The sequence below is a fragment of the Dermacentor albipictus genome, unplaced genomic scaffold (genome assembly GCF_038994185.2).
Source record: "Dermacentor albipictus isolate Rhodes 1998 colony unplaced genomic scaffold, USDA_Dalb.pri_finalv2 scaffold_16, whole genome shotgun sequence".
In the NCBI taxonomy this organism is placed as follows: domain Eukaryota; kingdom Metazoa; phylum Arthropoda; class Arachnida; order Ixodida; family Ixodidae; genus Dermacentor; species Dermacentor albipictus.
In genome coordinates this window covers 7,506,075-7,533,356 of record NW_027225570.1, presented here as the reverse complement: position 1 = coordinate 7,533,356, position 27,282 = coordinate 7,506,075, and the positions used below count along the sequence as shown (strand labels likewise).

The 27,282-nt window shown below is 47.5% G+C and overlaps 1 protein-coding gene across 1 annotated transcript in view; it reads left to right on the top strand.

Annotated features, from left to right (window-relative positions):
* The window catches only part of LOC135901675 (multidrug resistance-associated protein 1-like), a 140,517-nt gene that overhangs the window by 96,024 nt on the left and 17,211 nt on the right, over nucleotides 1-27,282 (top strand). Inside the window, exons 19-23 of the mRNA XM_065431518.1 lie at nucleotides 241-457; nucleotides 4,342-4,486; nucleotides 23,893-24,058; nucleotides 24,743-24,942; nucleotides 25,783-25,909. Coding sequence (XP_065287590.1) covers nucleotides 241-457; nucleotides 4,342-4,486; nucleotides 23,893-24,058; nucleotides 24,743-24,942; nucleotides 25,783-25,909 — 855 coding nt within the window. The remainder of the gene's footprint in view (nucleotides 1-240; nucleotides 458-4,341; nucleotides 4,487-23,892; nucleotides 24,059-24,742; nucleotides 24,943-25,782; nucleotides 25,910-27,282) is intronic.

Below are 27,282 nucleotides of genomic sequence, written 5' to 3'. Positions count from 1 at the left end.
GTTTGGTTGTACCTCCTCCAGTGCACTACATCTGCAGGCTTGGAGTGGCGCCTGACCCCGGCGAACCTGAAGCTTCACCTGAAGTTTAGGCTTCTTGCCGACTATATCTCCTGCTCGGGGTCCCTCACCCATTATAAAACACGGGCATCGATCTCTTAATTTATTAGGTTCTTGGTTAGAGAGTAAGCCCAGGAAGGACCTTGTGTTTCCTGTATTCATTTTTTCTCTCTTTATGCACAGGTGAAGTGGTGGGTGTACCTGGCGTACGTCAAGGCCATGGGCAAGTGGCTGACGGCACTCACCTTCGTGTCTTACGTGTTCTCGCACGCCTTCAACATAATGGGCAGCTACTGGCTCAGCCTGTGGAGCAACGACGCCCTGGACCCCGTGCTGGCCACCGACCCGGCGCAGCGCAATTTCCGTCTCGGCATGTACGCCATGTACGGCGGCGCCGAAAGTGAGTGCGCGTACATATTGGCGCGTTCGCTGTCTTTGAACTTCGCGTGCTAATGCCGCGACGACGGCTCGTGGAAATGCAGGACCGGCAAGCCAAGCTTGTGACATTAGCGAGATAATATTTGCGGCAATATAGATTTGTGAACCAAGGCGGAAATACTTGAAAAACAGAACCAGGAAGCAATGGCTACGCACCGAGATTTCCAGCTCAGGCACCACATCTTCGTCTAATACATTGATCAAAGCAACGAAAATAGCAGGCACATCCTGCACACAGCCAATGAAACGTGGATTACTCGTGTCATGGATGTCATGGATGGATAGCTCGTGCGCGTTGTGCATGCATGCAACACGATGTGTGAGGTGCACTGTCATTCGCTTGCGTGCTGTCACATTGCAAACAATATTCCTGCAGGGCTTTTTTTACGTACCAAGAATCGGTAATGCAAGGTTGTAATGGTTCCAGTAACAAGTGAGCAAACAGGACATCAGTGGCCTCAATTTGGCCGAAATGTTTTTTTTCGCGACCTAAGGAGAGCGAAACTTGCAGATGTTCCATGCAGGCTTGCTTTGCGGCTCAAAGGGCAAAAGACGACGAATACCGAGTGCAGCACGTACTAGGTTGGACTGTACGCGAATAAGCCACGTTGACAAAAAGTCAGGATGCCAGAAAAAGCACACTGGACAGTACGTGAAATGTGCGACGGGCGTTATTTACGAGTTACAGCTGAAATGCGGGAAATCCTACGTTGGACAAACGGGGAGATGTGTTAATGACCGGGCCCGGGAGCATGAATTGTCTGTAATCAACAAAGGTAATGCGCAATTAACAGCGCATTGCACGGTTTGCCTGGAAGGCAGATGCCAGCCACTGCTGCGTGAGATAGGTACTTGTCAGAAGTGGTGATACGTTAGCAAGAGAACTTCTGGAGGCATATCACGTTAAAGAGAGAGGCACGAGTTATATTAGTGACACGTCTGTTTTAGAGCGCAGCTCTTTGGCGTCCGTTCCTGGGTTTCGCGTCGTCGTCGGCGTTGTCGTCGGCCTCGTAACCAGCTCCGCCCCCCTTTCATCCCCCCAGCGCTAGCAGCGACCGACTGATACCGCTGGATGCCGCTGACGCCGCTAGAGAGTCAAGATAACGTGACTGCATAGAACACCGTCGCCGCCATGCAGAAAGAGGAGGAAAGGGTCCCCCCCCCCCTGTTCTTGTGTGGCGGATAGGGTGCTCTTCAGTTGCCGACGCGCCGGTTATTTCACGTAGGCCCCGGCACGACGACGAATACGTGACCACCTTCCCACGGCTAGACCTGGTTCTTAGCGCTGCGGAAGCGAGGGTATCATATTGTTTGTGTCGGCATCGGCGGCGTTGTCCCTGAAACCAACTCCGCAGCTGGGGTTGACTCACTATCGGCGTCAGCGGCATCAGTCAGTCGCTGCTATCTCTCCCCTCCTCCCTTTATCGTGTTGTCCGCTTGCTGCGCGCGCTTCTGCCCCCATCGTTTGCCGCTGGGTGTACACGCCGCCCCCCTCCCCCCTCTTCCTGCGAGTCTCCGGTTGTCAAAGCGCCGGCTCGAACTTAATTCCTTTCTTCGCTCCTCCTCCAATGCAACCCCTGTGCGGTGGCAATCAGAGAGCCAGATTGGTGGCGGCGGATCTGTATATTTGCACCGCCCGAGCCGAAATTGCCGCATTTGCTGCGCTCAAATTTCGCATTAGGAAGTAACGTAATCGTCGGTAATTTTTTTTCTGTTTGAAAACGAGTTGCAACTGTTAAAGACGTCACCGTAATCGCTCTAGGCAACACTGATGTACGCATGCGCATTTGTTCATTCTCCCTGCCCTGCTGTAAGAATATCAGTTGAAGTTCAGCGCTCAATCTGTCGTTTCTTACTACCCCTCCCAAGTCTTCATTTTCCTTTTTTTTGGCGCAGTATGTATTCGTTAGATGTACTAGGGACCATCGCCAAACTTGGTACTAGCCGTACCATAACGGATGTTCGAAACTATACGCCATACGCAAACTACACGAGTCATGACAAAAGCGCAAGGCAGACAAGCTTAGTCAAAATTGTCTTTACTCACTCTCGTAGTAGCACGCTTAGCGGTCACGATGAATTCGAACGGCATTCATCTTAGCCGCCTTCTCTAAATGGAAGGATACCAACTCGCCTAATTTAATACCATTGCCCAAAGAAGTTGGTGATAAAGCAGGAAGTGCTGTTTTATCAGAATCATGTACCGAACAATACGCTGGAAGGTTCACTGGGCTAGCAGCCGTCAGACAGCGCCCAGGTGGCATGATAGCAGCTACGTAAATTGCATATGTTCTGATACGTCGTGACGAAGGCTGGATAAAAACAACCAAAGCACAACGTATAATTTAGCATACTTACAAATCGCACAGTTACATAAAATTACAACACAGAACAAAAGACGATGAGCAAAACGAGAACAAGGAGAAAGCAGGAGCCAACGTATCCACAAGTGGACTTGTGTTCTTCAAATTGACAAATGCTTTCCTCGCCGCAGTACATATAGGCAGTGTTCTTCTAAAAGGGAGAAGGCGTAAGACGGGTTGGTGCGGCAACGAGCGAAGGCGTGCTAGGTGTGAGGATAAAGGAGTGCTGTGCACAAGGCCAGTGACACGGCCGTCTGTCAATCACGTGTCAACGCCCGTGTGCCAGCCGGCGTGTCAACGGCGCGCACAGCAGCCCTCGGTTACCCGTTTCGCTGGTGGTCGTGGGCTATCGTGTCTCCGGAAGAATTAATAGAAGGAGCGGCAGAAACCGGTGCTCGTGAAAAAGAGAAAGGAAAGGAAGTACTGAAATGGTTTAAATAAACTTTTAAAAAAACGGAAAGAAGAAAAACAGAAGAAGGAAGAAAAAAAAACACTAAGAAACCAAACTAAGTGTTGCCTCTAACTTGAAATTTAGCATAGCGAATACATTTTAAAGCTCCCTTTGAAACGTTTATACCTATTGGTTTCAATGTTAATACAAAATACAACACATTTATAAATCACAACACGCCTAAATTGTAGCAAATAAAAAAACAATGCTGTCAGCCCGAGGGCCTTTACAGGAGTGGAAGACCACATACAATTGATACACTATGAAAAAATAAGCCAACTAAATGAACAGCACAGGCGTCTCAGGAGTGATGCGAATCAATTTAACTTCTAGGCACTGTACGAATCCTCCCCCCCCCCAACACAAATAACAAGCTATATATTTGGCAAAGTTATGATTTACACCATAGTTAGCGGCAAAAACATCGTATACACGTTGCAAAAATTCAACGCATGAGACTGATATTACAGATTAAGGGAGCGCGTTCCATTCATTAATACCTATAGGAATAAAGCTGTACTTAAAGTAATCATTTCTTATTTTAGATGTTGTAATGTACTGGCTATGGCGATGTCTGGATATTTAATTTGTTACCATTTTAGAAGACTTGTGTTTGTCGACAAGCAAGCGTCCATTAATGACGAGGTAAATATATTTGAGTCGCTGAAATGTTAGTGCTTTTATAGGCCAGAATAGGAAAAAATGTAGGAAGAGAACTGCGTTTTACTCCAACTGGTTGTATTTTCACACGCATTTAGTGTATGAGCGTTGTGGGCCAAAGTTGCGTACTTACAACTTGTAAGGAACTAAGGTACAAGATCTATATCGGTGTTTCTTGTAGAATAATGGACAGAATAACCTAATAAGTTCACTGTTCTAAAAGTAAACAGTGCATAACGCAAGGGGGGTAAGTACTGAATTCCTCAAATGCTTTACAAGTGGTTCCCGGCAGTTACGTGGCGAATTATCTTTTTTTGCCACCTAAGAATTTTGTTTGTTGCCATGCTCCTTATGGTACGCATTCCTTTTCAGCTATATTCATCTTGGTAGGCAGTATTTCACTGAATCTTGCGGCACTGCGAGGAAGCAAGATCTTGCACACTGGAATGCTCGAACGTGTAATGCGTTCTCCGATGTCCTTCTTCGACACTACACCTATGGGCAGGATTCTAAACCGGTGCGTACGATAAAATTGCTACTTGTATTCAAGTGAATTTTGTAAAGTTGACATGCCATGACAGGAATGCGACATGGCATCTCGGCAATTTTTACAGCACATCGTCTGCAGGTTGTCCGTTTCTTGTGAGGAAGACATTGATGGCGAATAAGACAAAGTAATTGTCTCTTTAGCATGTGCATTTTCACTGAACATATACAATACAAATTTCCATGAAAACATTAAAATGGAGTAGGCGGGAAAGAAATTCACCGATGATTACGATACTCCCTAATGCGAAATTTGGGCGCCGCTGCATAGGTGTTTTCATTGCGGATGCCTGTTAGGTACACGGTTTATACTAGCGATAGAACGCTGCGAGTAGCGTAGCTGGCGCGGACAATCTGCCTCGTGTGGCACACTGCAGACGGAGCGAAGCGGGGACTGCCTCGCCCACTGGGCGCTTTTGGGCGCCGTTCACAGCAGGCTTGCTTTTGCTCCGGCGCCGTGTTGCGCGGCACTGCGCTTCTCTCGTTCCGCCAGCACAGAGAGCGGCTAGCGGGGAAATCGTGCCGCCGGTGTGCCCAAGGGACCTCGAGCCGTACTCGTAGCCTCTCGCCACCACCCTTTGGAGTGGCAGTGGTCTCCGCCACACGCTGGTACCTCGGACTGACCTCGGCCACTGCCAACGCGGACGAGTGCAGCCCTCCCCACCTCACGCCACCCCCCTCAGAAGCGCAGATGAGATCGCCCGCGGGGCGGCAGCTGGCGCCGGCAAATCGGCGCGTGCCGTTAGCCCTGCTCCACTTCCCGCGTCCTCCGCTCCTTTCATCTTCAGCTGTGCTCGGCTACGAGGCCGGCGCACACCGACGCTCGGCGCAGCAACGGGCGCCTGAGAGCTGCGCTCTAAGAGAAGCGCGTTTGGCGAGGCTCCCTTTCCAGTCCGCAGGGGACGATTGACGTTCTCGTTCTGAATAACAAAGGAAATGAAGTTGGAATATATACTAGAGCATTTCTGCCTACATTGTATCCTATCACGCAATTACGTACGAAATCCTATTCTAGTTGCTACAAGTGCGTACAGAGAGTATCTATTGCTATGTGTCTGCATTTGTGAGCTAGGTGCCTGAAAGTGCGTCTTGTTAGGATCGGCCTGCCGGGGTACTGCTCTGCAAAGCTATTTCATCCCGCTGCACGTGTTTCGATCGACCCGCGGTGGGGACGCCCTTCAGATAACCAGCGAGGACAGCGCTAACCAACCATGAACTTACTTCAGAGAACTGCGGGCTACGGCGGCAGGAAGATTTGGGAGCCACGCTGGACTGTCGAATGTATCTTGTTTAAAATGTAAATACTGTAAATAAACCCTGTTCACCTAGTTCTTCCCAAGTTCTTCTCTACGACCTTCAACCCTTACAAATAGTGGCAGCGGCGAGGTCGTCTGACAAATCTGTCTTAGACATTCTTGATGTATGCTATGCTAGCAAACATGGTTACTTGCTTACGTCATTGTGTGTAGACCTCGGACTTCCTTTTTCGTTACTGTTTTCCAATTATAGCTACTTGCGGTAATTTTCTGTTCCTTCTAACTGCCTTCATCTGTGTAATATTTCTTGACTCATTTTGTTGTTTTCTTCTATATTCAATTTCTGTTCCGAAGCATAGACAGCGTATGTGCCCCGTCCTGTGGCAGCTTCCAGCCTGGTCTTCGTTTCTTTTTCTCTGTCGGTCTAGAAATTCTATAATAAACCACCTCACCTAGTTGTTAGATTGGAGCAAGAGACGCGCAAGAAATTATTTGATAAATATAAGCCTAAAGGGCCCCCCACTAGGCCCCGTAGAAGTATTTGGTTATACGCTGGAAGGTACGCGTCGTCTAGGAAGCGTTCTGCCGCAAAAACTCAAATCTGCTCATTAATAGCCGAAATAGAAATATTTCAGTGCCGCGAACCCATGATTTCAGGAGGCGAGCTTCACTGCCAAGCGAGACTGTCTTCACTCGCCCCGTGGTGGTGGTGGTAAACATTTATTGCTTCAGTCTTTTTACAACATTACTTGTGAGGGGGCTCAGGAGCGCGTAGGGTGTCCGGGAGTTTGTGGCCCTCGGCGACCCTCAGAGCCCAGTCCACCAGCCGTATTTGGTCGGCTGGGTTGGAGCTAGACACCGCAGTCTCCCATCCCTCGACGTCGGTGAGTTGCCACTCAGAGGGTGGCTGGAGCTCAGGGCATAGGAACATAATGTGATGGAAGTTAGCTCTAGGTGCGCCGCAGAGCGTACATTCCTGTTGATATAGGCCTGGATGAACCGGGGCGAGAAAAGCTGGAGAAAGAAAAGTTTGTGCCTGAAGCTGGCGCCAGGTACTTTGTTGGAATTTTGTTAAGGATTTATCTGGGGGAGGGTATCTCAACCGCATTTCGCGGTAGTGGAGGGTGATCTCGTGATATTCGACCAATCGGTCTCTGGCGTTATCCAGGTCATCGGACGGCGTGGCTCGGTTGACGGCTACTCGAGCGATAGAATGGGCCATCTCGTTGCCTGGATGGCCTGCGTGCGCGGGCACCCAGATGAGCTTAATTGGTCTGAGGGGGGGTCTGATGATTGAGAATTTTCAGTGCCGGTTCATGAACTCGGCCTTTTGAGTAGTTGCGGATTGCAGTTTTGGAATCACTAAGGATAACCTCGGCAGTCGTGGTTGAGATGGCCAGCGCTATGGCAGCCTTCTCCGCCTCTATGGACGTGCGCGCGTGTATTGTGGCAGCTGTGATGTAACCAGGTTGATGGGACACTGCACTTACGGCATAGGCTGATTTCTGTGGGTAACTAGCGGCGTCGACACACACGGTGAGGTGGTCTTGTTGGTGTTGTTTGTAGAGGGCTTTTGCCCTGGTCTGCCTGCGTGCCTCGTGATGCGCGGGGTGCATGTTTTTAGGCAGGAGGAGAATAGTGATGCAGTTTTGTATGTCCGATCGTAGAGGACATGTCTGATGGGCCTGGGAAGTCGGGATTAGTCCTAGTTTGTCCAGGATGTGCCGACCTGTGGTGGTAGAGGACAGCCTCTCAATTTGGGCTGTGCGATGGGCTTCCGTGAGCTCATGAAATGTGTTATGTACCCGTTTGTACCCGGTGTTAGGCGCTCGTTTGGCGTGTGCCTGGGGAGGTTAAGTGCAGTCTTATACGCTTGACGTATAAGGGCATCCACTTTTTCCGTTTCCGTCCGGTTGAGATGTAGGTATGTCCCGTCGAGCCTCCGCAAGCGAAACTCCTTGCCTGCGTTCTCCCATACCGGACCTCGAGAATCGCATGACTTATACGTCACGGGCAGTGGCGTAGCCAGAAATTTTGTTCGGGGGGGGCTACGCCACTGGCCCAATATATATATATATATATATATATATATATATATATATATATATATATATATATGTATATATATATATATATATATATATATGTATATATATATGTATATATATATGTATATATATATGTATATATATATGTATATATATATGTATATATGTATATATATATGTATATATGTATATATATATGTATATATGTATATATATATATATATGTATATATGTATATATATATGTATATATGTATATATATATATGTATATATGTATATATATATATATATATATGTATATATATATATATATATATGTATATATATATATATATATATAGCTGCACGTTGCAGCTCAGCCTCCTCCTTAAGATGAAGCTTTAGCTCGGGTGCTCCTATTTAAGTACATGTAGAAGGGGAATTTGTTTTTCCCTCCAACCACTTCACCAAATTTGAGGAGGTTTGTTGCATTTAAAAGAAAAAGTTTATTTCTAGTGACTACTGGCTTCGAATTTTTCATTTAGGTGGTCAATTATTTATTAAAAATTGGCCAAAATAGAACATTTTCAGAAAACGAAACTATCAAGTTGAAAACTCCGTGACTCAACAATGAAAAATGATATCACAATTGTGTGAATTGCATCTAATAGTACATCTACAGCGGACAAAATAGATATGTTACACATGAATCTCAAAAAAATTTAGTATTGTGGAAATACGGCTTTTGCAGAACCCGTGTACACAACGTAACCAATTCACGTAAGATACAAATTGACACAGCAAACTTGTCCGCTTTGACTGTTATAATAAATGCCGTTTACAGAACCACAATATCTGTTCTTCATGCATAGCTATTAGTTTGTAAACGTCGTGCTTCTATTTTTTTCAAACTTTCGAATTTTCCAAAATATTTTAAACAAAATTCAGGCCCTAAATAGAAGTTCTGTTTCCAACAGACACTAGGATTTAACTTTCTCTCTCAAATGCAACCAATTTCAATAAAAGCGATTAGCAGGATTATCTCAGAAAAGCGTTTCTGCGTTTTACAAGTATTTGAATAGGCCGCGTCGGATTGGGCCCGAGCTAAAGCTTCCTCTTAAACAATTTATCGAGGCATCAAATACATGAATAATAACTGCATTGTCATTGCCAAAGATGCTGCAAACGAATTCTTGAAAGCTACGCACTGTAAATACAAGTAAAATATGTATTCTTTCATAAAATAATATACTCGTATGTGCCAAAAATTGTGCCCAACATAACTGACGTCAATGCTTCCATGTTTTTTGTCTATTTATTAAGCAAAGAAAATATCACATGAACTTTAGAACTATATCAGTTCGAAACCAGGAAAGCAGTGCATGCCGCTGATATGAAAAATTAAAAGGCAATGAACTGAAGAAGTCGAGGACAAATATGTTAATGAAACTTTGTCATATAAGAACCGTGCTTACATTCTTGTATATATGCAATGGCCAGTGAAAAATCTCAATGACGCTGTCGTTTGTTCCAATGTATTATGCAGGAGCAGCTGTCCCTTGTCGTGTATCGTAGTAATTGCACCGAAGTTATAGTCGCGACAGAGCTCGTATAAAAAGCAGGAGTTCTGCAAGATATATGAGGGCAAGTCAAATGAATGAGCCGACAACGGGGTACTTTATTTAAAAGTAGTCTTCATGAGAATTTAGACATTTGTCCTATTGACTAACGAGTTGCGTGATTCCCGTCTTATAAAACTCCTTGGGTTGCTGCTTCAAAAAGTCTGTATCTGGTTCCCTTGAGCTGTTTTTTCGGTTGCCCCAAAATGTAGAAGTCGCAAGGTGACAGGTCTGAGATGTATGGCGGATGTTACAGCGTTTCCCACTTGAACTTTGCCATTTTTGTATTAACCACATAAGCGACGTGGGGACAGGCATTTTCGTGGAACAAGATGACCCCATTCGTCAATTTTCCACGTTGTTCGTTCTCGATTGCGACACGCTGCCGTTCTGGCGTTTCACAATATCGGAAACAATTGATAGCTTCTCAAGATTTAGCAAATTCTATCAGTAATGGACCCTGTCGATCGAAAAAAAAAGTCAACAACACCTTTCCAGCGGAAATGATGGCCTGTACGTTCTTTGGGCGTGGTAAATTCGAATGTTTCCACTGTAATCTTTGTCGTCGTGTTTCAGGCTCGTAGTAGTGACACCAAGGTTCGTCCCCGATCACAGTTGCAAACAAGAAGTCGTCATGCTCATTGTGATACCCGATCAGATGAGTCAAGGCAGCGCGAAACTTCTCCGTCTTCTCGCGATGGATAACAATCTTGGGGATCCATTGCGCACCAAAGAGCCGATAACCGAGAAGCTCATGAATTATGGCGTGAACTGAACCGTGACTGATGTTCAGACGGTCTGCCAGTTCATCGATGCTTATCCTCCGTTCTTGTTTCAGCAGCTCACGAACCTTTGAAATTGTGTGGGGAGTGATTGCACGATGGTTTTCGCCCGGTCTTGCAATGTCTTTGCAACGTCCTTTGAACCGTTTGCTCCAACGCTTCACAGTGATCAATGAAATGCAGTGTTCAACGTACACGGCAGTCATATCGTGATTAATTTCTGTATTGGAAACACCTTCAGCTGTCAAAAAATTAGCGACACCGAGCTGTTCAACTTTTGAAGTGTCCATTATGTGACGCAACCATATTCAACCCAGTGTATGAGAACATCAAAGAACATTTATCTTCACACCTGCGTGTCACTTTTGTAAATGAGACATGCCGTTCTCCTGCGCGCATGCCTCGCAGATAATGAACCGAACCATTATTGCGCGGTTAGGGTAGGTTCACTTTCATTTGACTCGCCCTCGTACATTAGAAATGCAAAGATACAATGGGATATGCAAATGCGAAAATACGGCTTGATAAAGGACAAAAAAGTGTCGCTGGAAACAAACTTCACTGCATGTATACACAAAACCTGGCAACAAGATATTTAAGTATACGTATAAGTCTCCAATGAGTCTATGTATGTAAGAAGAAGTAACTGTATATAATGCTTCAAACAAGGCAAATAAACATATTGCACAATCACAGATTCACAGAATCCTAGATTCCGCCCCCATTCCATCCACTCCCCCCGATGTATTGCGCCCGACGGAAGGCGGCGCGCTTGCTCCCCGCTTTTCTCCTTTGCGCACACAAGACTGAGCCACCATCGTTGGCTCACCCATTCCACCTTCCCTCCTACGCTTTCACTCGCACATACAGCATGCAGCGCGTGGTCACGATGTTATCACCCTTGGACTTTATACGAAACATGAGGGCGATGGCAGGAATGCGCCATGAGTGTCCATATAATTGCTTTCGCAATAATATAATAAACGTATCCGGCAACTGAAGCGTCCCGTCGCCCATTACTTTCGGCAAAAGAAGTATCAAAATCGAACTTTCCCCATGCGACAATTCGCTGCGCCGAAACAATGTATTTTTTTTTTCTGTGAGGCGGAGGCACCAAAATGAATGAAAAAACGTATAGGAAAGTATGTTGGCCAGAATCTAATGCCTACTTCGGGCACCTAATGGGGCTACGGAAGGAATACCGAAGAAAACATGAGACACTTGGTCCACTGAGCACCATACGCATACTGCTCAGTATCCTACAGCGGCGAAACAAGACTTTCCGGAAAGGTTCCGCTCAAGGAATGCGGTGCAATCCTTCGAGTCGCCACAGTGATGGCGGCGAGCGACCATAGTTTTTTTTTTTCTCGTCTGCTAGCCAGAAAGCGTTCAAAACCCTGTCCGGTGAAAATCCACTCGGCCAGAGCAAACCGAACGCGCACCGAAGTGCACGGCAACGTGGTCGGGGCCATACGAGAAGAACGTTTGCGCTCTGGCTGGCTCTGGCAGCCCGCGGGTAGGGTAGCGAGAACAAAAAAAAAAGAGGCTCAATGTGTCCTCGCGAATAAAAGTCAAAGTAGAAAAAATAAATAAGAACGTAGTTACGTTGGCTGGCTTTAGTGTCTTGACATGGATGTTCTGGCGTAGGCTAAAAAAATGTTGATATTTTTTTACGTGACATGACGGCACAAATGAACCACCCCAACGCTTCGTCTCATTGGACCTCGCTGCCTGCTTTGTCAACTCGTCTGCTAGTGTGTTGATTTGGCTTGTCTCGTTGTATGTTCCCATGTAAGACTTTAGAAAAGTCAATAGACCTTTGGCGTCAAATGTTTATAACAACATTAAACCCACAAAGTTCCGCAATTGAAAATCTAAAGCACAACTTTGGAAATGTCAATGCACCGTTCACATCAAGAGCTTATGAGATTTATACCCATAAAGTTTCGCAATTGATATCTATGCGCTCCATAGATTCCGTGGCCTCAGTGAGATGCCGCGGCAAGCCCGCTCACCATCAAAGCGCCCTTGAAACTTTGTGCTCGGATGGGACTGCTTGGCGTTATGTGACTCCCGGTGTATGGGCGTTGCCACGAAATCCAGCCCGAGTTTGCAGTCTTCGCGGTTAAATGTCTTTTCGAGCATCAAAAAGACATTCTAGACAAAATCCAGAGTGATTTCCGGCGCCGGGGGTCGCTTTGGTCGGCGGTGCATGAACAGCACGAAAAAATTTCGGGGGGGGCTGAAGCCCCATAAGCCCCCCCCCCTGGCTACGCCCCTGGTCACGGGCCTCGCCTTCATTTTTCTCCCCGCGTTTTTGGGGCCCGACGCACTTCCATTGACGGCGTCGCGCGCGAGCTGTTGTAACTGCATCGTTTCGCGCAGCGCACAAGGAAACCTGACTAGCGGTATAAGTCAGGGCTATACTCAGGCAGACACAAGCGGATCACAGAGCATGATTCCCAGCTAGAATACGGCAGGAAATGACAAGAGGCTGAGTCCCCTGAGGGCAATGTTGTGCACGATGGCTTCGAGCGACAAAACAGGCCATCGCTTCAACGGATCACTCGGCCTCGTCGCTGGATCGCTCGGTTCTGGAAATCTAGAATTCGTCGCTCGGCACCCGGAAGTGCTATGAGCGACTAGCCAATAGCGCGAAGCCGGAGCTGGATGTACATCACTCCAATACTGATTGTCGCACGCAACGAGAAAACTATTGAATTTTACACGTGCAAGAAAATGAACCTACTGCAAGACCTTCGGAAATATATTATGTTGCGTTTTACAGTAAAATAAATGAACTTAAAGTAATAAAGCACGCGTCACGCTAGTCCCGGTGCTGTGCCCCCGCATCTTCGGTGAAGGTCAGCGTGGTTGCAAAAAGCAGCATGAAGATGTCTTCGTCAGGTGTGCCCTAGGAGTGGTTTACTTTATTCCTCTGTCCTGCGAAAGTGCTGTATCGGGCAGACGGAGCGTTGCTTCAATGACCGCTTAAGGGAACACTCTGAAAGCTTAACAAAGCAAGACAAACCTGCGAATTTAGTTTCGCATGTGATGGTTTGCGAGTGCGTACCGCGGTTCAAAGAAGCAAAGGTTCTGGGCAGAAGTGCAAGCGCTAAAGCTAGAGTTTTGCTGGAAGCTTTCCACATACAAAAAAAGGCGGGTCTGTGCATCAGCGATGCTTCAATAAATTTGTACTCGGCTGAGCGCACACTTCTGGAGAGATTTGAAAAATCGTAACATATGTATTTTCTTCAATTGGTCATGTGCTCACTTCTTGCTGCTTACGTGGTCTATCATTTTTCACTTCCCGTAACTGTTTGCGATTTTGCGATAAAGAAGGCAGGCGCAGTTGGGTTGTATGCATGTGTTGCGATTCTCTTAAGTATTGAACCCTTGCCAAAAAATAAACCAGTTGTCAGTAGCGTTTCTTCGTCGTTGTGTCGTCTTTTCACCGTGTGTTCGTCCTTTTAAGCGCTACCTTCAGTTTCAAAGGTAGGTCACGTTTAGCATGGGCTCAGGTTCAGTTGCTCTCTGTAGAGAGCAACGACGTAGACCTTTACGCGTCGCCGATGATGACGTGACCATCCCACCGCGCTCATAATCCCTTCTGTCGGTGACATGCGACATACGGAGCAACTCTGACGCTGTCGCCGAACAAACTCGGGCGCTGCTATTCAGCCATGGCATATACATTGCAGGAGGCGTCGTCAAGATTAACTGTGGACACACAAATTCTTATAACAAACTTTAGCCATGAGTGCCGGCATCTTCCAAGAGGTATAGTAGTCGCGTGCGTCGAAGAGTTCACTCAAGTCGCAGATTGTTTCACTGGAGGGAAATGTCATTCCACTAGTCTGCCTCCCGTGCCTCGAGATCTATCCATCGACGTCAGCCCATGCTTGCTGCCTGCGCAGAAACAAAGCCTCCTGGAGCTTGCGCATCTGTTTCAGGCCTGCTTCTCGTCGACGTCGAGGGTTGGCCAAAGCATTTGCCCAAGCATCGAATAATCACTGATGATGCAGTTAGGCCCATACGGCAGAACCGTATCGGGTGGCCCCATGGGAACGCGAAGACATAGAAAGTCAGGTGAAACGAATGCTGGAAGACGACGTTATTCAGTCGTTGAAGAGTCCTTGGGCGTCGCCAGTGGTGTTAGTAAAGAAAGGGATGGCAGCTTACGTTTCGGCGTTGATTACCGCGAGTTCAACCGGGTCACACAAATACTTTTACCCGCTACCTCCTATAGACGATTCCCTCGATAGATTGCGACATGCCCGTTGTTTCTTGTGGATGAATTTGGGGAGCTGGTACTGGCAAATTGAAATTGACGAGAAAGACCGAGAAAAAACTGCATTCGTGACACCTGATGGCCTCTATGAAATCAAGGTACTCCCATTCGGCTTGTGCTCCGCACCGGCAAAATTTGGGCGGCTAATGGACACAGTGCTCTCAGACCTCAAGTGGCAAACGTGTTTAGTATACTTCGTCCATGTGATTGTATTTTCTGCAACTTTTGACTAGCGCCTGAGGTGACTACATGTGGTTTTTCAAGCCATCCGATCTGCCGGTCTGCCGCTAAAGCCTGAAAAATGCCACTTAGTCTTTGAAGAGCTTCTTTTCCTCAGTCATGCGGTCAGCAATGAAGGTGTACGGCCTGATCCCGACAAAATAGCTGCCGTTGCAAATTTCCCAGCGCTGTCTGACAAAACGGCAGTTAGACAATTTTTAGGACTGTGCGCCTATTACCGACGCTTCATTCGAAACTTTCCGCGAATTGCGTCACCGTTGGCATGCCTCACCAGGGAAGACGCCGCATTCGTATGGGGCGGACAACAGCAACAAGCGTTCAACGAGATGCGGCAACGCCTCCAAAAGCCCCCCGTCCTCAAACAGTTAGACGAAGACTCCCTGACAGCGCTTCACACCGACGCCAGCAATGTCGGATGAGGAGCAGCACTCGTTCAGTGACAAGACGGCGCTGAACGAGTAATAGCTTATGCAAGCAGAACCCTTTCCCGTACGGAATACCCGCCGTGCTTGCTCAGAGGCTATGGTGTTGGGCTGCTGAGCACGAAGTCGCGGGATCGAATCCCGGCCACGGCGGCCTCATTTCGATGGGGGCGGAATGCGAAAACACCCGTGTACTTAAATTTAGTCACACGGTAAAGAACCCCAGATGGTCGAAATTTCTGGAGTTCTCCACTACGGCGTGCCTCATAATCGGAAAGTGGTTTTGGCACGTAAAACCCCATATTTTTTTTTTTACCCCCGTATGGAAGCGAATGATTCCTCCGCGGAAAAGTGCCTTGCGGTGGTATGGGCCGTTATGAAGTTTCGCCCGTATTTGTACGGCCGCTACTTTAATGTTGTCAGTGACCACCACTGCCTTCTTTGGCTGATGAACCTAAAGGGTGCGTCAGGACGATTGGCGCGCCATGAGCTTCAAGAATTCGACATGGTTATTCTCTATAAATCGGGAAAGCGGCATGCGGGTGCCGATTGGCCTTTCTCGCGCCCCATTTGAATCTGCCAATGTTGGACATGACGACGATGCAACCTTTGTCGGAGTTGTCAACACAGCTACAATCGCGCGGCAGCAACGCGACGACCCGGAATTGCAACCCATTATAAATTTTTTGGAGGGTCGCACTTCCGTTGCCCTGAGGCTTTTTGCAAGATGACTAGCATAATTTTGCTTGCTTAACGACGTCCTGTATGAGGCCAACTTCTCTCCGAACGGAAACGCCTATTTGCTCGTCGCCCCAACAACACCTCTCAGGAATCATTACAGGCACACCATGATGAAGCAACATCCAGTCATTCGGGCTACACACGGATACTGTGTAAGGTGAGGCAAAACTATTAATGGTTAAGACTCACAGCGACTGGTCAACAATAAGTCCGGACGTGCCTTGAATTCGAGCGGTGAAAAACGAAAGCTTTCAGACTACAGACTTCCTCCACCCTGTTGAAGTGCCCGAAACTCCACTCGCTCAAGTTGGAATGGCTCATCTAGGCCCATTTCCAACTTCAGCTGCGGGTCACAGATGGATTATTGTAGCCACAGACTACCTTACTGGCTAAGCGAAAACCAAGGCTCTGGAGCGTAGCACGGCAATTGTAGCAGCCCAATTTCTTAGAGAATGCTGTACGGAGGCACGGCGCTCCAGCAGTACTGTTAACTAACAGGGGAAGTGCATTTACAGCCGAGATATTACACACAGTATTAAGACTTAGTGGAACAGCTCATCGGCGAACAACGGCGTACCGTCCTCAAAGGAACGGACTGACAGAATGCCTCACTAAGACGCTCGCGGATATGCTCTCCATGTACGCGTAGATGTGGAGCACAAGAACTGGAATGAAATCTTGCCGTATGTCACCTTCGCGTACAGTACGGCTCAGCAAGAGACAACGCGGACGACACCTTTACGTCTCCTACATGGTCGTGAAGTTACAACAATGTTAGATCCGATGCTGCCACATGAATGCGATGACGTCGAAACGGATGCTGAAGACTTCACTCGGCGTGCTGAAGAAACGCGACAACTTGCTCGCATACGTATTCATAGGGAGCACGACTCGAGACGCTGTAACCATCGTCACCCATCAGTCTCCCACGAGCCCGGAGAGGGAGTTTGGGTTCGGACTGCCATTCGCCGTCGAGGCCTTCCGGAGAAACTGTTAAAGCGCTACTTAGGGCCGTATAAAGTTCTTCTGCGGCTCACTGATGTCAACTGTGAGATTGCTCCCCATAGTCCGCATTGCTCAAGGCGTTGACGCCACCTACCGGAGGTTGTGCACGGGGTCCGGATGAAGCCCTATTTGCCAGAGTGAATTCACCGCACCGCAAGCGTGTCCCGGTCCTGTTCTCTTGACGATAAAGCATCGGGACGATGCTTTCTAGGAAGAGAGGCTAATGTCACGACCAAACAATAGCAAAGAAAGAGAAGAAAACAAATATAGGCACACGAGCAGCAACCACGCTTGCAGTAAAACACGTTGTGGGGCTAGTTGGTGCATAACTTTCATTAGGTGAAGCGCCAATAGTGACAGCACACAAGAAGGAATACAGACAGGACATGTCAAGGCGCTACTAGCAACTGTTTATTGAATTCACAGGTGGCTGATTATATAGCCATGAGGAGAGGGGAACAAAAAAACTTCATTGCAAGGCCTGCGGGAATGAGAATGAACAATTCTGTCAAGCAAGGCTTCATGATACGACAATCATGTTTAAAGGTAAAGATTCTGTGGCGCGTGAATTGTTGGAGGCCAACAAGATTAAGAAAAGAGGGGACAACTGTGTCAGCACACCGTCTCTGAATATATACACGAATGAAAGCATGTTTTTAGATAAGTTTTCATCATCATCAGCAGCAGCAGCCTGGTTACGCCCACTGCAGGGCAAAGGCCTCTACCATATTTCTCCAACAACCCCGGTCATGTACTAATTGTGGCCATGCCGTCCCTGGAAACGTCTTAATCTCATCCGCCCACCTAACTTTCTGCCGCCTTCTGCTACGCTTCCCTTCCCTTGGGATCCCGTCCGTAACCCTTAATGACCATCGGTTATCTTTCCTCCTCATTACATGTCCTGCCCATGCCCATTTCTTTTTCTTGATTTCAACTAAGATGTCATTAACTCGCGTTTGTTCCCTCACCCAATCTGCTCTTTTCTTATCCCTTAACGTTACACCTATCATTCTTCTTTCCATAGCTCGTTGCGTCGTCCTCAATTTGAGTAGAACCCTTTTCGTAAGCCTCCAGGTTTCTGCCCCGTAGGTGAGTACTGGTAAGACACAGCTATTATATACTTTTCTCTTGAGGGATGATGGCAACCTGCTGTTCATGATCTGAGAATGCCTGCCAAATGCACCCCAGCCCGTGATTCCCTTTATATGTATCTTCAGTGCTCTCGCTCGTGGACATTCGCATAGCCAGTGTCCCTCTTTTTATGCGAAGCATATTACGAGGGCTCAACCCAGCTCCTCAGGCGCGGCGGTGACCATGAAATCACGTGACACCGTGACGTCACGACAGAGGAGAACCGGCGCTCCAACTCCCGCCGTCGCTCGCGGCGTCGCGCCCCGCATCGGACGCGGTGCGCGTCGAGCAACGCAGCGTTCGGCGCGACAACGAAATGTGCGCCTGAGCAAGCGCCGCACGCCTGAGCCGACGTTATGCGAAGCATATTACGAGGGCTCAACCCAGCTCCTCAGGCGCGGCGGTGACCATGAAATCACGTGACACCGTGACGTCACGACAGAGGAGAACCGGCGCTCCAACTCCCGCCGTCGCTCGCGGCGTCGCGCCCCGCATCGGACGCGGTGCGCGTCGAGCAACGCAGCGTTCGGCGCGACAACGAAATGTGCGCCTGAGCAAGCGCCGCACGCCTGAGCCGACGCCGACGACACCGGCTTTTCTGCGACACGAGCTCCTTAACGCTGTCGCGTTAAAATAAAGGCTAGTATGCTTCGCATCCTGGGCTTAACCTTAGCTAAGCCACAGCCATTTTTTCATTCCCCTCTCCTCATGGCTATATAATCAGCCACCTGTGAATTCAATAAACAGTTGCAAGTAGCGCCTTGTCCTGTCTGTATTCCTTCTTGTGTGCTGTCACTATTGGCGCTTCACCTAATGAAAGCAACCACGCTCCTTTTTTTGGAAAGAATACGAAGTTCGCGCGTTAGCTCTGGTGGTCCTTGAATACAGAGCTGGTTTTGTTTCTCGCATCCTCGTCCGGCGTCCTGTGTTTTTGACGCCGTCACAATATTTCCGCCTATACCCATCTTTCCAGGTGACCGTCTTTCACAAGATAACAAATGTTCAATGTTGACGCCCAGAGCAAGACGCGCCTTTCTGCATCGGGAATTTCTCGAATGTTATCGCTCATTCTCTCTAGCCTGTGCTATCTCCGAGCTAGTGTAATCAGGCTACATGCGATACGTGAGCAGTGGTGTATATTCTAAGTTTGTGCAAGCACCAGTGATTACGCTGAAGGCTCAACGAATCGTGCATAAAAAGCTGACGCGCTTCTCGATGACCACCGATTTTGCTGGCCGCTATCGTTGTACTTGAGTGTCACTTGTTTCGCTGGGCACAAGTTCGCGCAGCATTGTGCTCAATTGGTGACTCCATTTCGTCAACTGTGTCGTTCTTCACCGTCACTACAACGTTCCTTACATCCCTGAGAGCTTCCTAACAGAATTGCGAGAACTAACCACCGGCCAGGCCCAGATAATCACTGAAATTCAGGGTCCTAAATCTCAACTCACTTGCACGGACAAAGCAATTACTGAGGTAAGCTAGCGAATTAATGGCCTTCAAAGGAAACCAGACGCTTTTGAGAAACCGAGAAATTCGAGAAACCAGACGCTTTTGCCATTCGAAACGAAGTGCATGCAATGCGCACCATGACTGAGCAGGCCACTGATCGTACTTCGAGCTGGGAGCACGTATCGACAATGCCAACAATCGTTCCCGGCGGGATAACTTAATTTTAACGCGATAGCGTTAAGGAGCTTGTGTCGCAGAAAAGCCGGTGTCGTCGGCGTTTGCGGCGTTGACCGTGAGCGATAAATCACGGCAGGCGCTTCATAAATAAAAAGCAGCTTCCAAGATTGGCTCGGTGGGAATCGAACCAGGGTCTCCGGAGTGTGAGACGGAGACGCTACCACTGAGCCATGAGTTCGATGCTTCCAAGCGGTGCAAACGCGCCTCTAGTGAATGCGGTGTTGCCTTCGAAAAGAGCCGTGGAAAGTTATACTGCGGTGTATATCGGTAATTATGAACATGTAACTTACAGAAGTCGCAATTACACGAGTTGCGAAGTGCGTTTCCGCTGCATTTCTTCTGCGCTTTCCGCACACGCAGAGCCATCTTGCGGCAAACACAGAAGACCCCCTCCTCTCAATGTACGGCGCTGCCCCGACAGGAGGCGCGCCGCGCGCGCATTGGGACCTCTGCCAGGCGCGTCGCGGTCCCGACTCCCTCTTTCCTGACGACACTTCGCCGTGCTTCCGGCTGCAGAATCAAGCGCCGTTCCTTTCTTTAGATTACTATCTATCTATATCTCTGCCCGTGCCGATCACGACGTTTGGCTGGCGTAGATCATTTCCCCTCCGAGACATCGAGTTCTTTGGTTCGTTCCGTTCGCTCAGGCGCACGTTTCGTTGCCGCGCCGAACGCTGCGTTGCTCGACGCTCACCGCGTGATAGGTGGGCGCTAAGTCCGATGCGGGGCGCCTCGTAAGTGATCGCTGTGCCGTAGCGCATTGTCTTATACCCCTTGGCGGGTCGACGGGAACGCTGTCGCGTTCCACTCTTGAAGGCGAAGCTTAAGCGTCCTCCAATTTTTTTTTACGACTTCCGGATCCTTTCAGCTCGGAAACCACTTCTGACTCAGAACGATTGATCGTGGATCTGTGCCGCGATAGGTTGCAACCGATTGCTGATCAAAAAGAAATAGAACGTACACATCGCATGGGCTGTCACACCCCAAATCGCCCTCGCTCTCTTATAGCAAAATTTACATTCCCTAAAACCAAACTAAGCATTCTTTTGAATGGTCGAACGCTTGAGGGAACTGACTACAGTATTGGTGAGTTTTCTCGGCCAGTTAGAGATTCCCGAAAACATCTCGTTGCGTTCGCAAAAAGTAAAGGCGTTCCGTATTCTCACCGCTATAAGACTTTGTTGATTGGTTCAAAGAGGTACATTTTTGATGCCGCCTCGAATAGTGCCAGAGAGGTAGCGTACCAGTTGCATCACCAGAAACGGGAACACAGCACCGATTTGCTCCAGAAATAGTGCTTCTCTTTCTATAATAAACATCAACGTGCACAGGTTCCTCCCAAAGCGCGAACTGGTGTCGAACGTAGTCTTATCAACCGCTAGTGATATATTATTACTAATTGAAAAGTGGCTGACCAGCAACGTTACTGATAGCGAAGTTCTAACAGACCTTCCCGGTTTCTGCCTGTATCGGAACGACCGCGCAGGAACTCGGGGTGCTGGTGTACTAGTCGCAGTTCACGAGCAGTTACCATGCTCGCTAATCAACGTTGTCAGATCTTGAGATGTTGTGGGTGATAATCTGTGCTGCTCTAAAAAACGTCCTACTTGGTGTCTGCTACAGACCACCGAGTGCCACTGCTAATTTCTGCCATGAACATACCGTCTTAAGCGAACTGGTAACAGCTCCCCAGACACGCAAATTCTGCTCTTTGGCGACTATAACTTCCCGCAAATAGATTGGCGTAACGTAAAATTATTATCAGTATCCGGGCACACGGAGACTCAGAATTTTGTCGATTTCTGCCTTAATTTGAACTTTTCTCAGCTGCTAATTTAGCCAACCAGGATTTCACTGCAAACGTCCTCAATCTAACTAACCGACCACCCTGATAGCCTTTCATCCAATTGCTATTTACCCGAAATTAGTGATCATAAAGCCATCCATGCCACTTTCTCGCTCAGTTTGTTGGTACGGGATATTTTTAAGAAAGCAATATATCTATACGACGAAGGAAATTGAGAAGCCATAGAAGAAGCTATGAATACATTTTTTCCCTCTATTTGAATCCATTTTCCGAAACCATACCATTAGCAGCAACTGGGCACGCTTCAACACCAAACTGAGGGAACTTACAAATTCATTCCTAAAGGGACCTTTCATTCCTCTCAGCAAGATCAATCGTTCACAAAAACTCTAAGACGCCTAGAAAATAAAAAAGCGGCTTTATCGCGTTGCCAAGCAAAGAGGACATTTAACCCATGCGCCGGGGTAAATGTGGCGATGCTGAACAGAACTGCGTTGACGCACTGCGTCATGCGAAACACTGCTTTTACCACAATGATCAACCAAACCTACTAATAAATAATTCGAGGCAATTTTAGAGTCATAAAGAATAATGAAATGCGCACTATTAAGATAACTAACGAACCGAACGAAATTAATTACTCCGATTGCGCTGACGTGTTTAATTCTGCGTTTGCTACTGTGTTCACTAACTAATCTGATACACCTCGGATTTCGCCATCGCTTAGTATATAATCTTCAATGCCAGCCATCGCTTTCAATGTAGGCCGTATTTGTGCTGTCATCGACAAAATCGTGTTCATCATCTCCTGGCATGGACGAGATAAATTCAAATTTTGAAAAACACTAAGAATATTGCCGCAGCATATCTGCATTTGATATTTGCCCAGTATTTTCCGTCAGGTTTCATTCCAGACAACTGGAAAATTGGGAAGGTTATTCCAGTCCAGAAATCAGGCCACAGAAGCTCACCGCTAAATTACCGCCCCACATCCCCAACAAGCGTCCCTTCCAAAATCAAGAAACGCGCCACCTACTCTCTTATCATAGATTTTCTTGCCTCGAATCACGTTTTTCATCCCGCTCAGCATGGATTCCGCGAAGATTTCTCGTGTGAGACACAGTTGGTCACCATTCTGAACGACGTTCACACTATCCTTGACACTAACATACAAACTGTCATTTTTTTTATTTTTCTAAGACTTTCGATAAAGTACCTCATCGCAGCATCGAGTATTGAAACTTACAAGGCTTAATTTCCATCCTGATGTTTTGAATTGGATTATAGAATTTCTTAGTAACCACTCCCAATCTGTCATTAAAAATAGTCGCCTATCTAGCCCTGTACCAGTAACATCAGGCGTCCCTGAAGGATCTGTTCTTGGCGCTATATAATTTTCAATACATAATAATGACTTACCTTCACATGTGTCTGACATCCGAATGTTCGCCGATGATTGTGTCATTTATTGCACTATATGTAGCACCTCGAAACAAACAGCCCTGCATAACGACTTCGCAACATACCAACATGGTTTGATGAGTGGTTATTGACACTTAATGCAAAAAGGATGTAAGACTACGTCTGTAACTTGCAGCAGTAATCCCCTGGTATTTCTTTACCAAATCAGAAGCATGCCTCTCGAACTAGTTGAGTCACACCACTACCTAGGTGTCACTGTGTGCAATGATCTGTCGTGGAATCAACATACTTCTAACATTATCTACTCTGCTAATCAGACACTAGGCTTTTTAAACCGTAATCTCCGTGAGGCTCCACAAAACGTCAGATTGCTTGCCCTTGTTCGAACAAAACTGGAATCTGCATCTGCAATCGGGAACCCAGATCAAGCATGTCTTCTTAGCTCACTTGAATCTTACAGAACTGCGCCACTAGGTTTATTCGCTCACAATTTTGACACGATGTCAGTATTTTTGCTCTTAAAGCAGAGTCCGGATTAACGATACTGCATAATCGCCGACGCATTGCTATTCTTGAGCTCTGTCACAAGCTCTTTTTCAACACCCTTCATCGTTGCCGCAGCACGCATCTCTCACACCGCACCAGCCATCCGCAGCAAGTCGCACGCCTGCGTGCCCGGACCGCTAATTTTCCCGCCTCCCTCATTCCTCGAGCAGCTAAACATTGGAATGGCCTTCTTGCTGACAATGTTGACATCGCTTGCATTTCTTTGCTCCACCAGCGTGATTGGTCACATTTTGATAGCCAATGATGCATACATAACGTTGAATTTGGGTAAAACCCACCCCTTATGTAATACCCCTACCGGGGTCCTTAAGGGCAATAACCTAAACTGAGAATATCATGCTTGCTGGGCAATCGGAAATGTGCTGCTCTCTGCGCAGGTTTTCCAAGGATATTGACACGGCTGATGTGACGCTGCGGTTCAACCTAAGAATGCTCATGATGCAGTTCTTCAGGACTGTTGTGTCGTTCATCCTGATCTCCATGGAGAATCCGATATTCTTGGCTGCGGTCATTCCACTGCTCATAATCTATTACTTCGTACAGGTAACCAGCAAGTTCATTTTGCACTTGGCAAAGCGACATCTACTAGCTCTCTTTCAGTTGGGTTTTAAAGTTGTTTAACAAGCTGTGAGCGTTCGGACCTAAAAAAATTTCAATATTTCTGGCTGTGACATGTGGTGCGATTTTTCCTCGGAGGAATTTTTTTACTTCCCAAGAGAGGTACCTTTTGACAGTTCAGGGAAGTAATGTGGAATATGGAAGATGAATGCAAAATTGTCTTAATTGTTAGACCATGTTTCTAGGGTATGTTGTAGCTAATGGTTCGAAACAAGCGTTCGCTCAGCATGCTTCGAAATAAACTGTGCAGAATAAAAAAAAACGTTTTCACTCCTTGGGGTTGAGCGTACTGTGCCCGAGATCGTTCTCCTCTGTGCTGGGGCTGAAGACCGGGAGGAGCGCTGTGTCGAGGCTGCTTCCTCGCAGTCTCGCGCACCACACATCCCGCTTGCCCATTGATGCCAGAATGAGCCAGCAAATGTTTGCGTTAGGTGCGTAAAATGTGGGCCTCTTTTGCGAATCTAGAGCGTTTATTTGAATACTTCCGAATTTGGGAGCGGTTTCTTCGCCTAAAAGAGCACAGTGCGTGGAGGTACGGATTGAAATTCCAGCGCGTGCCTGTTTGTGCTGCTTGAAATGAAGCTAAAACAAGGCGCTTCTGCATTCCAGAAATTCTACATAGCCACGTCGCGCCAGCTGAAGCGCTTGGAGTCCATCTCTCGGTCGCCGATCTACGTGCACTTCTCGGAGACGGTCTCCGGCAGCAGTTCGATCCGGGCGTACGGCGCCGGCGAGCGGTTCGTGGCTCGCTCCAACGAGCTGACCGACATCAACCACAGCAGCTTCTTCCCCAGCATCGCGGCCAGCCGGTGGGTGCACCAACGGTCCAGATTTACGCGGGACGATCGCTGTTCAGGAGCCTGCGACTACGTGCGTGCCAGCATATCTGCCACACGTAGTCCCGGACTCCACTCATGCGATAAAGAAAATAAATACATCAGCAGCAGCATACACTGAAATCACTCAGCTGTACCAGAAAACAAGTTTTTCTGGGAAGCTTGAAAATAGAGGGAAAGGCGGTGGTAACAAATGCGAAAGCGATAAATAACACATAACACTAGAAAACACGGAATTTTCACAAACTGAGAGCTAGATCCAGAGCAAGAAGTTGTAAGGGTCGAACTTGTTTGAAACGCAAAATAAGAATACAAAAATAGGAAGACGAATTTAACGTGGTCACATGTGCATCCACGTCACCACATTAGAAGATACAGATTCATGCAAGGAAAAAACTTGTTAGCTTCGTATAACTTCTCATTAGGTAATAGGAATATAGTACGCAGAGTGAAAAAAAAGGTTTGCACGTATTCTCATTGGAATTGTTCATTACCTTAGTATATGGAGAAGCGAGGACAGAAATAAATTGTCGTCAGGGCCTGTATTCATATTTAACGAAATGCGCTGCTCCTTATTTGTGAAATTTGTCAGGGGTCTGCTGTGTATTAGCAGATAATGAATGCCGTGGTGGTTATGCTTTGAATGCTTATTAGCTTCTTAATGCGATTTATTTTCCGAGCGTGCTGCATAATAAAGACGATTGGATGCTGTCGCCCTGATGTTCTCTACAGGTAATCGTTACTCTGTTGTAAACAAATTTTCTGACACGTGAAGGTCGTAGGTCTAAGCAGCCATTGTCATCGTCGTCGCAGGTGGCTCTCGATCCGGCTCGAGTTCCTCGGCTACAGCATCGTGTTCATAGCCGCAATGCTGGCCGTTCTCACCAGGGAAACCCTCTCGCCAGGTCTCGCTGGCCTCTCTGTGAGCTACGCGCTCACGGTGAGTGTTTCGATTCCGCTTTGCGAATTTGTTTCTCTCGCCATGACTTGCAGCAGCACAAACAGTTTGTTGCACTAGTGATTGGAAAGCGTTATTTCCCGCATAAAGTTGAAGAAGTAGCGGGAACGTCGCCCAGTAGGGAAAGGCAATAAGGGAAGTAATTTGGTAAGTGTAGACATTTGGGCCTGTGGGTGCAATGTTTTGCTTTTTTTTTCTCTCTCTAGTGCAAAGACCAGATACATGCACAAGCGCTGTGTGTGTCTGTTATTCTTCTACGACCTTGCGCTATTTGCGCTACAGAAAAAGAAATACTTGGGAAAAATCCGTGGTTTTGAAAGGAGCAGAAAAATATAACTAAGACTGTGTTGGAGCTGGTTGCGCGATTAGGAAACGTCGTTGCACCCTCGGCACTGTCGCCCCACCACATCCGACCACGGAGTGAGCCAGGTAGGCCGGAATGTGAAACACGTGTATGAAGGCTCTCTAACAACTGCGTTATTTCGCAAATAAACACGTGGGAATGGAACGCGTGCGAAGAAAATACCTACAGAAGACTGAGCGGAGGACTGTGGGAACGTGAGATGAACGCGATTAACGTTTCCGGACCGCGCCCATTAGGCATAGTTACCCCGCTATCGATGGTTTAAAACGTAAATTTCGAGACCTTCCGCGCCGCTCACGGACAAACTGCGTATCGGACGTGAACTATATTTTGTTTTCTAAGCCGTTCGATCTTTCCACGCCAGGCGGTAAGTTTTGAACGCGCTCCGAAGTTTCGCGATCGTCAAAGTAGAAAGTTCTTTTAGTACAAGGTGAGCGCTATCGGGACCCGGGTTAGACTCGATGTCTCCTCACAAGAGAAGCAGGGACCGAATGGCACAAACACTCTCAACAGCAATAGCGACACAGTACCGGGGGCTCGGCAGCTGCACCAGAAGATAATTGCTAGAAAAAGAGAATACTTGTTACCAACCTGCGTGGCGAAGAGCAACGGGTTAGTTGTCTGCATTGTGGTATAGCAACCGAGCCCACAGGGCGGTGTCGACAACTGCGGCAGCTTTATACTCGGCGGCAGCTCTAGTGTCACTGCCGTGAACTAGTATTCATTGGAATCAGTCTCCGTTGCGATATGTTGGTGTGCCTCTCTACAACTTCCGGAATAGTGGACCTCATTGGACGTCCACGATTACCGCTATCCGTAGAAAGGTGACAACCTGGCAGTGACGTGATCCCTCCACCTTTTGCGAGAGCTAAGGCATGCAATATATGTCTCGCTTCTAAGCCTCTTTATGTTCTGCAGGTCTTGCACTGCTCACGTATCGATGTTCAGGCATTTCATAGAATATTTGTACGTTTTATTTGGCGTTCATCAT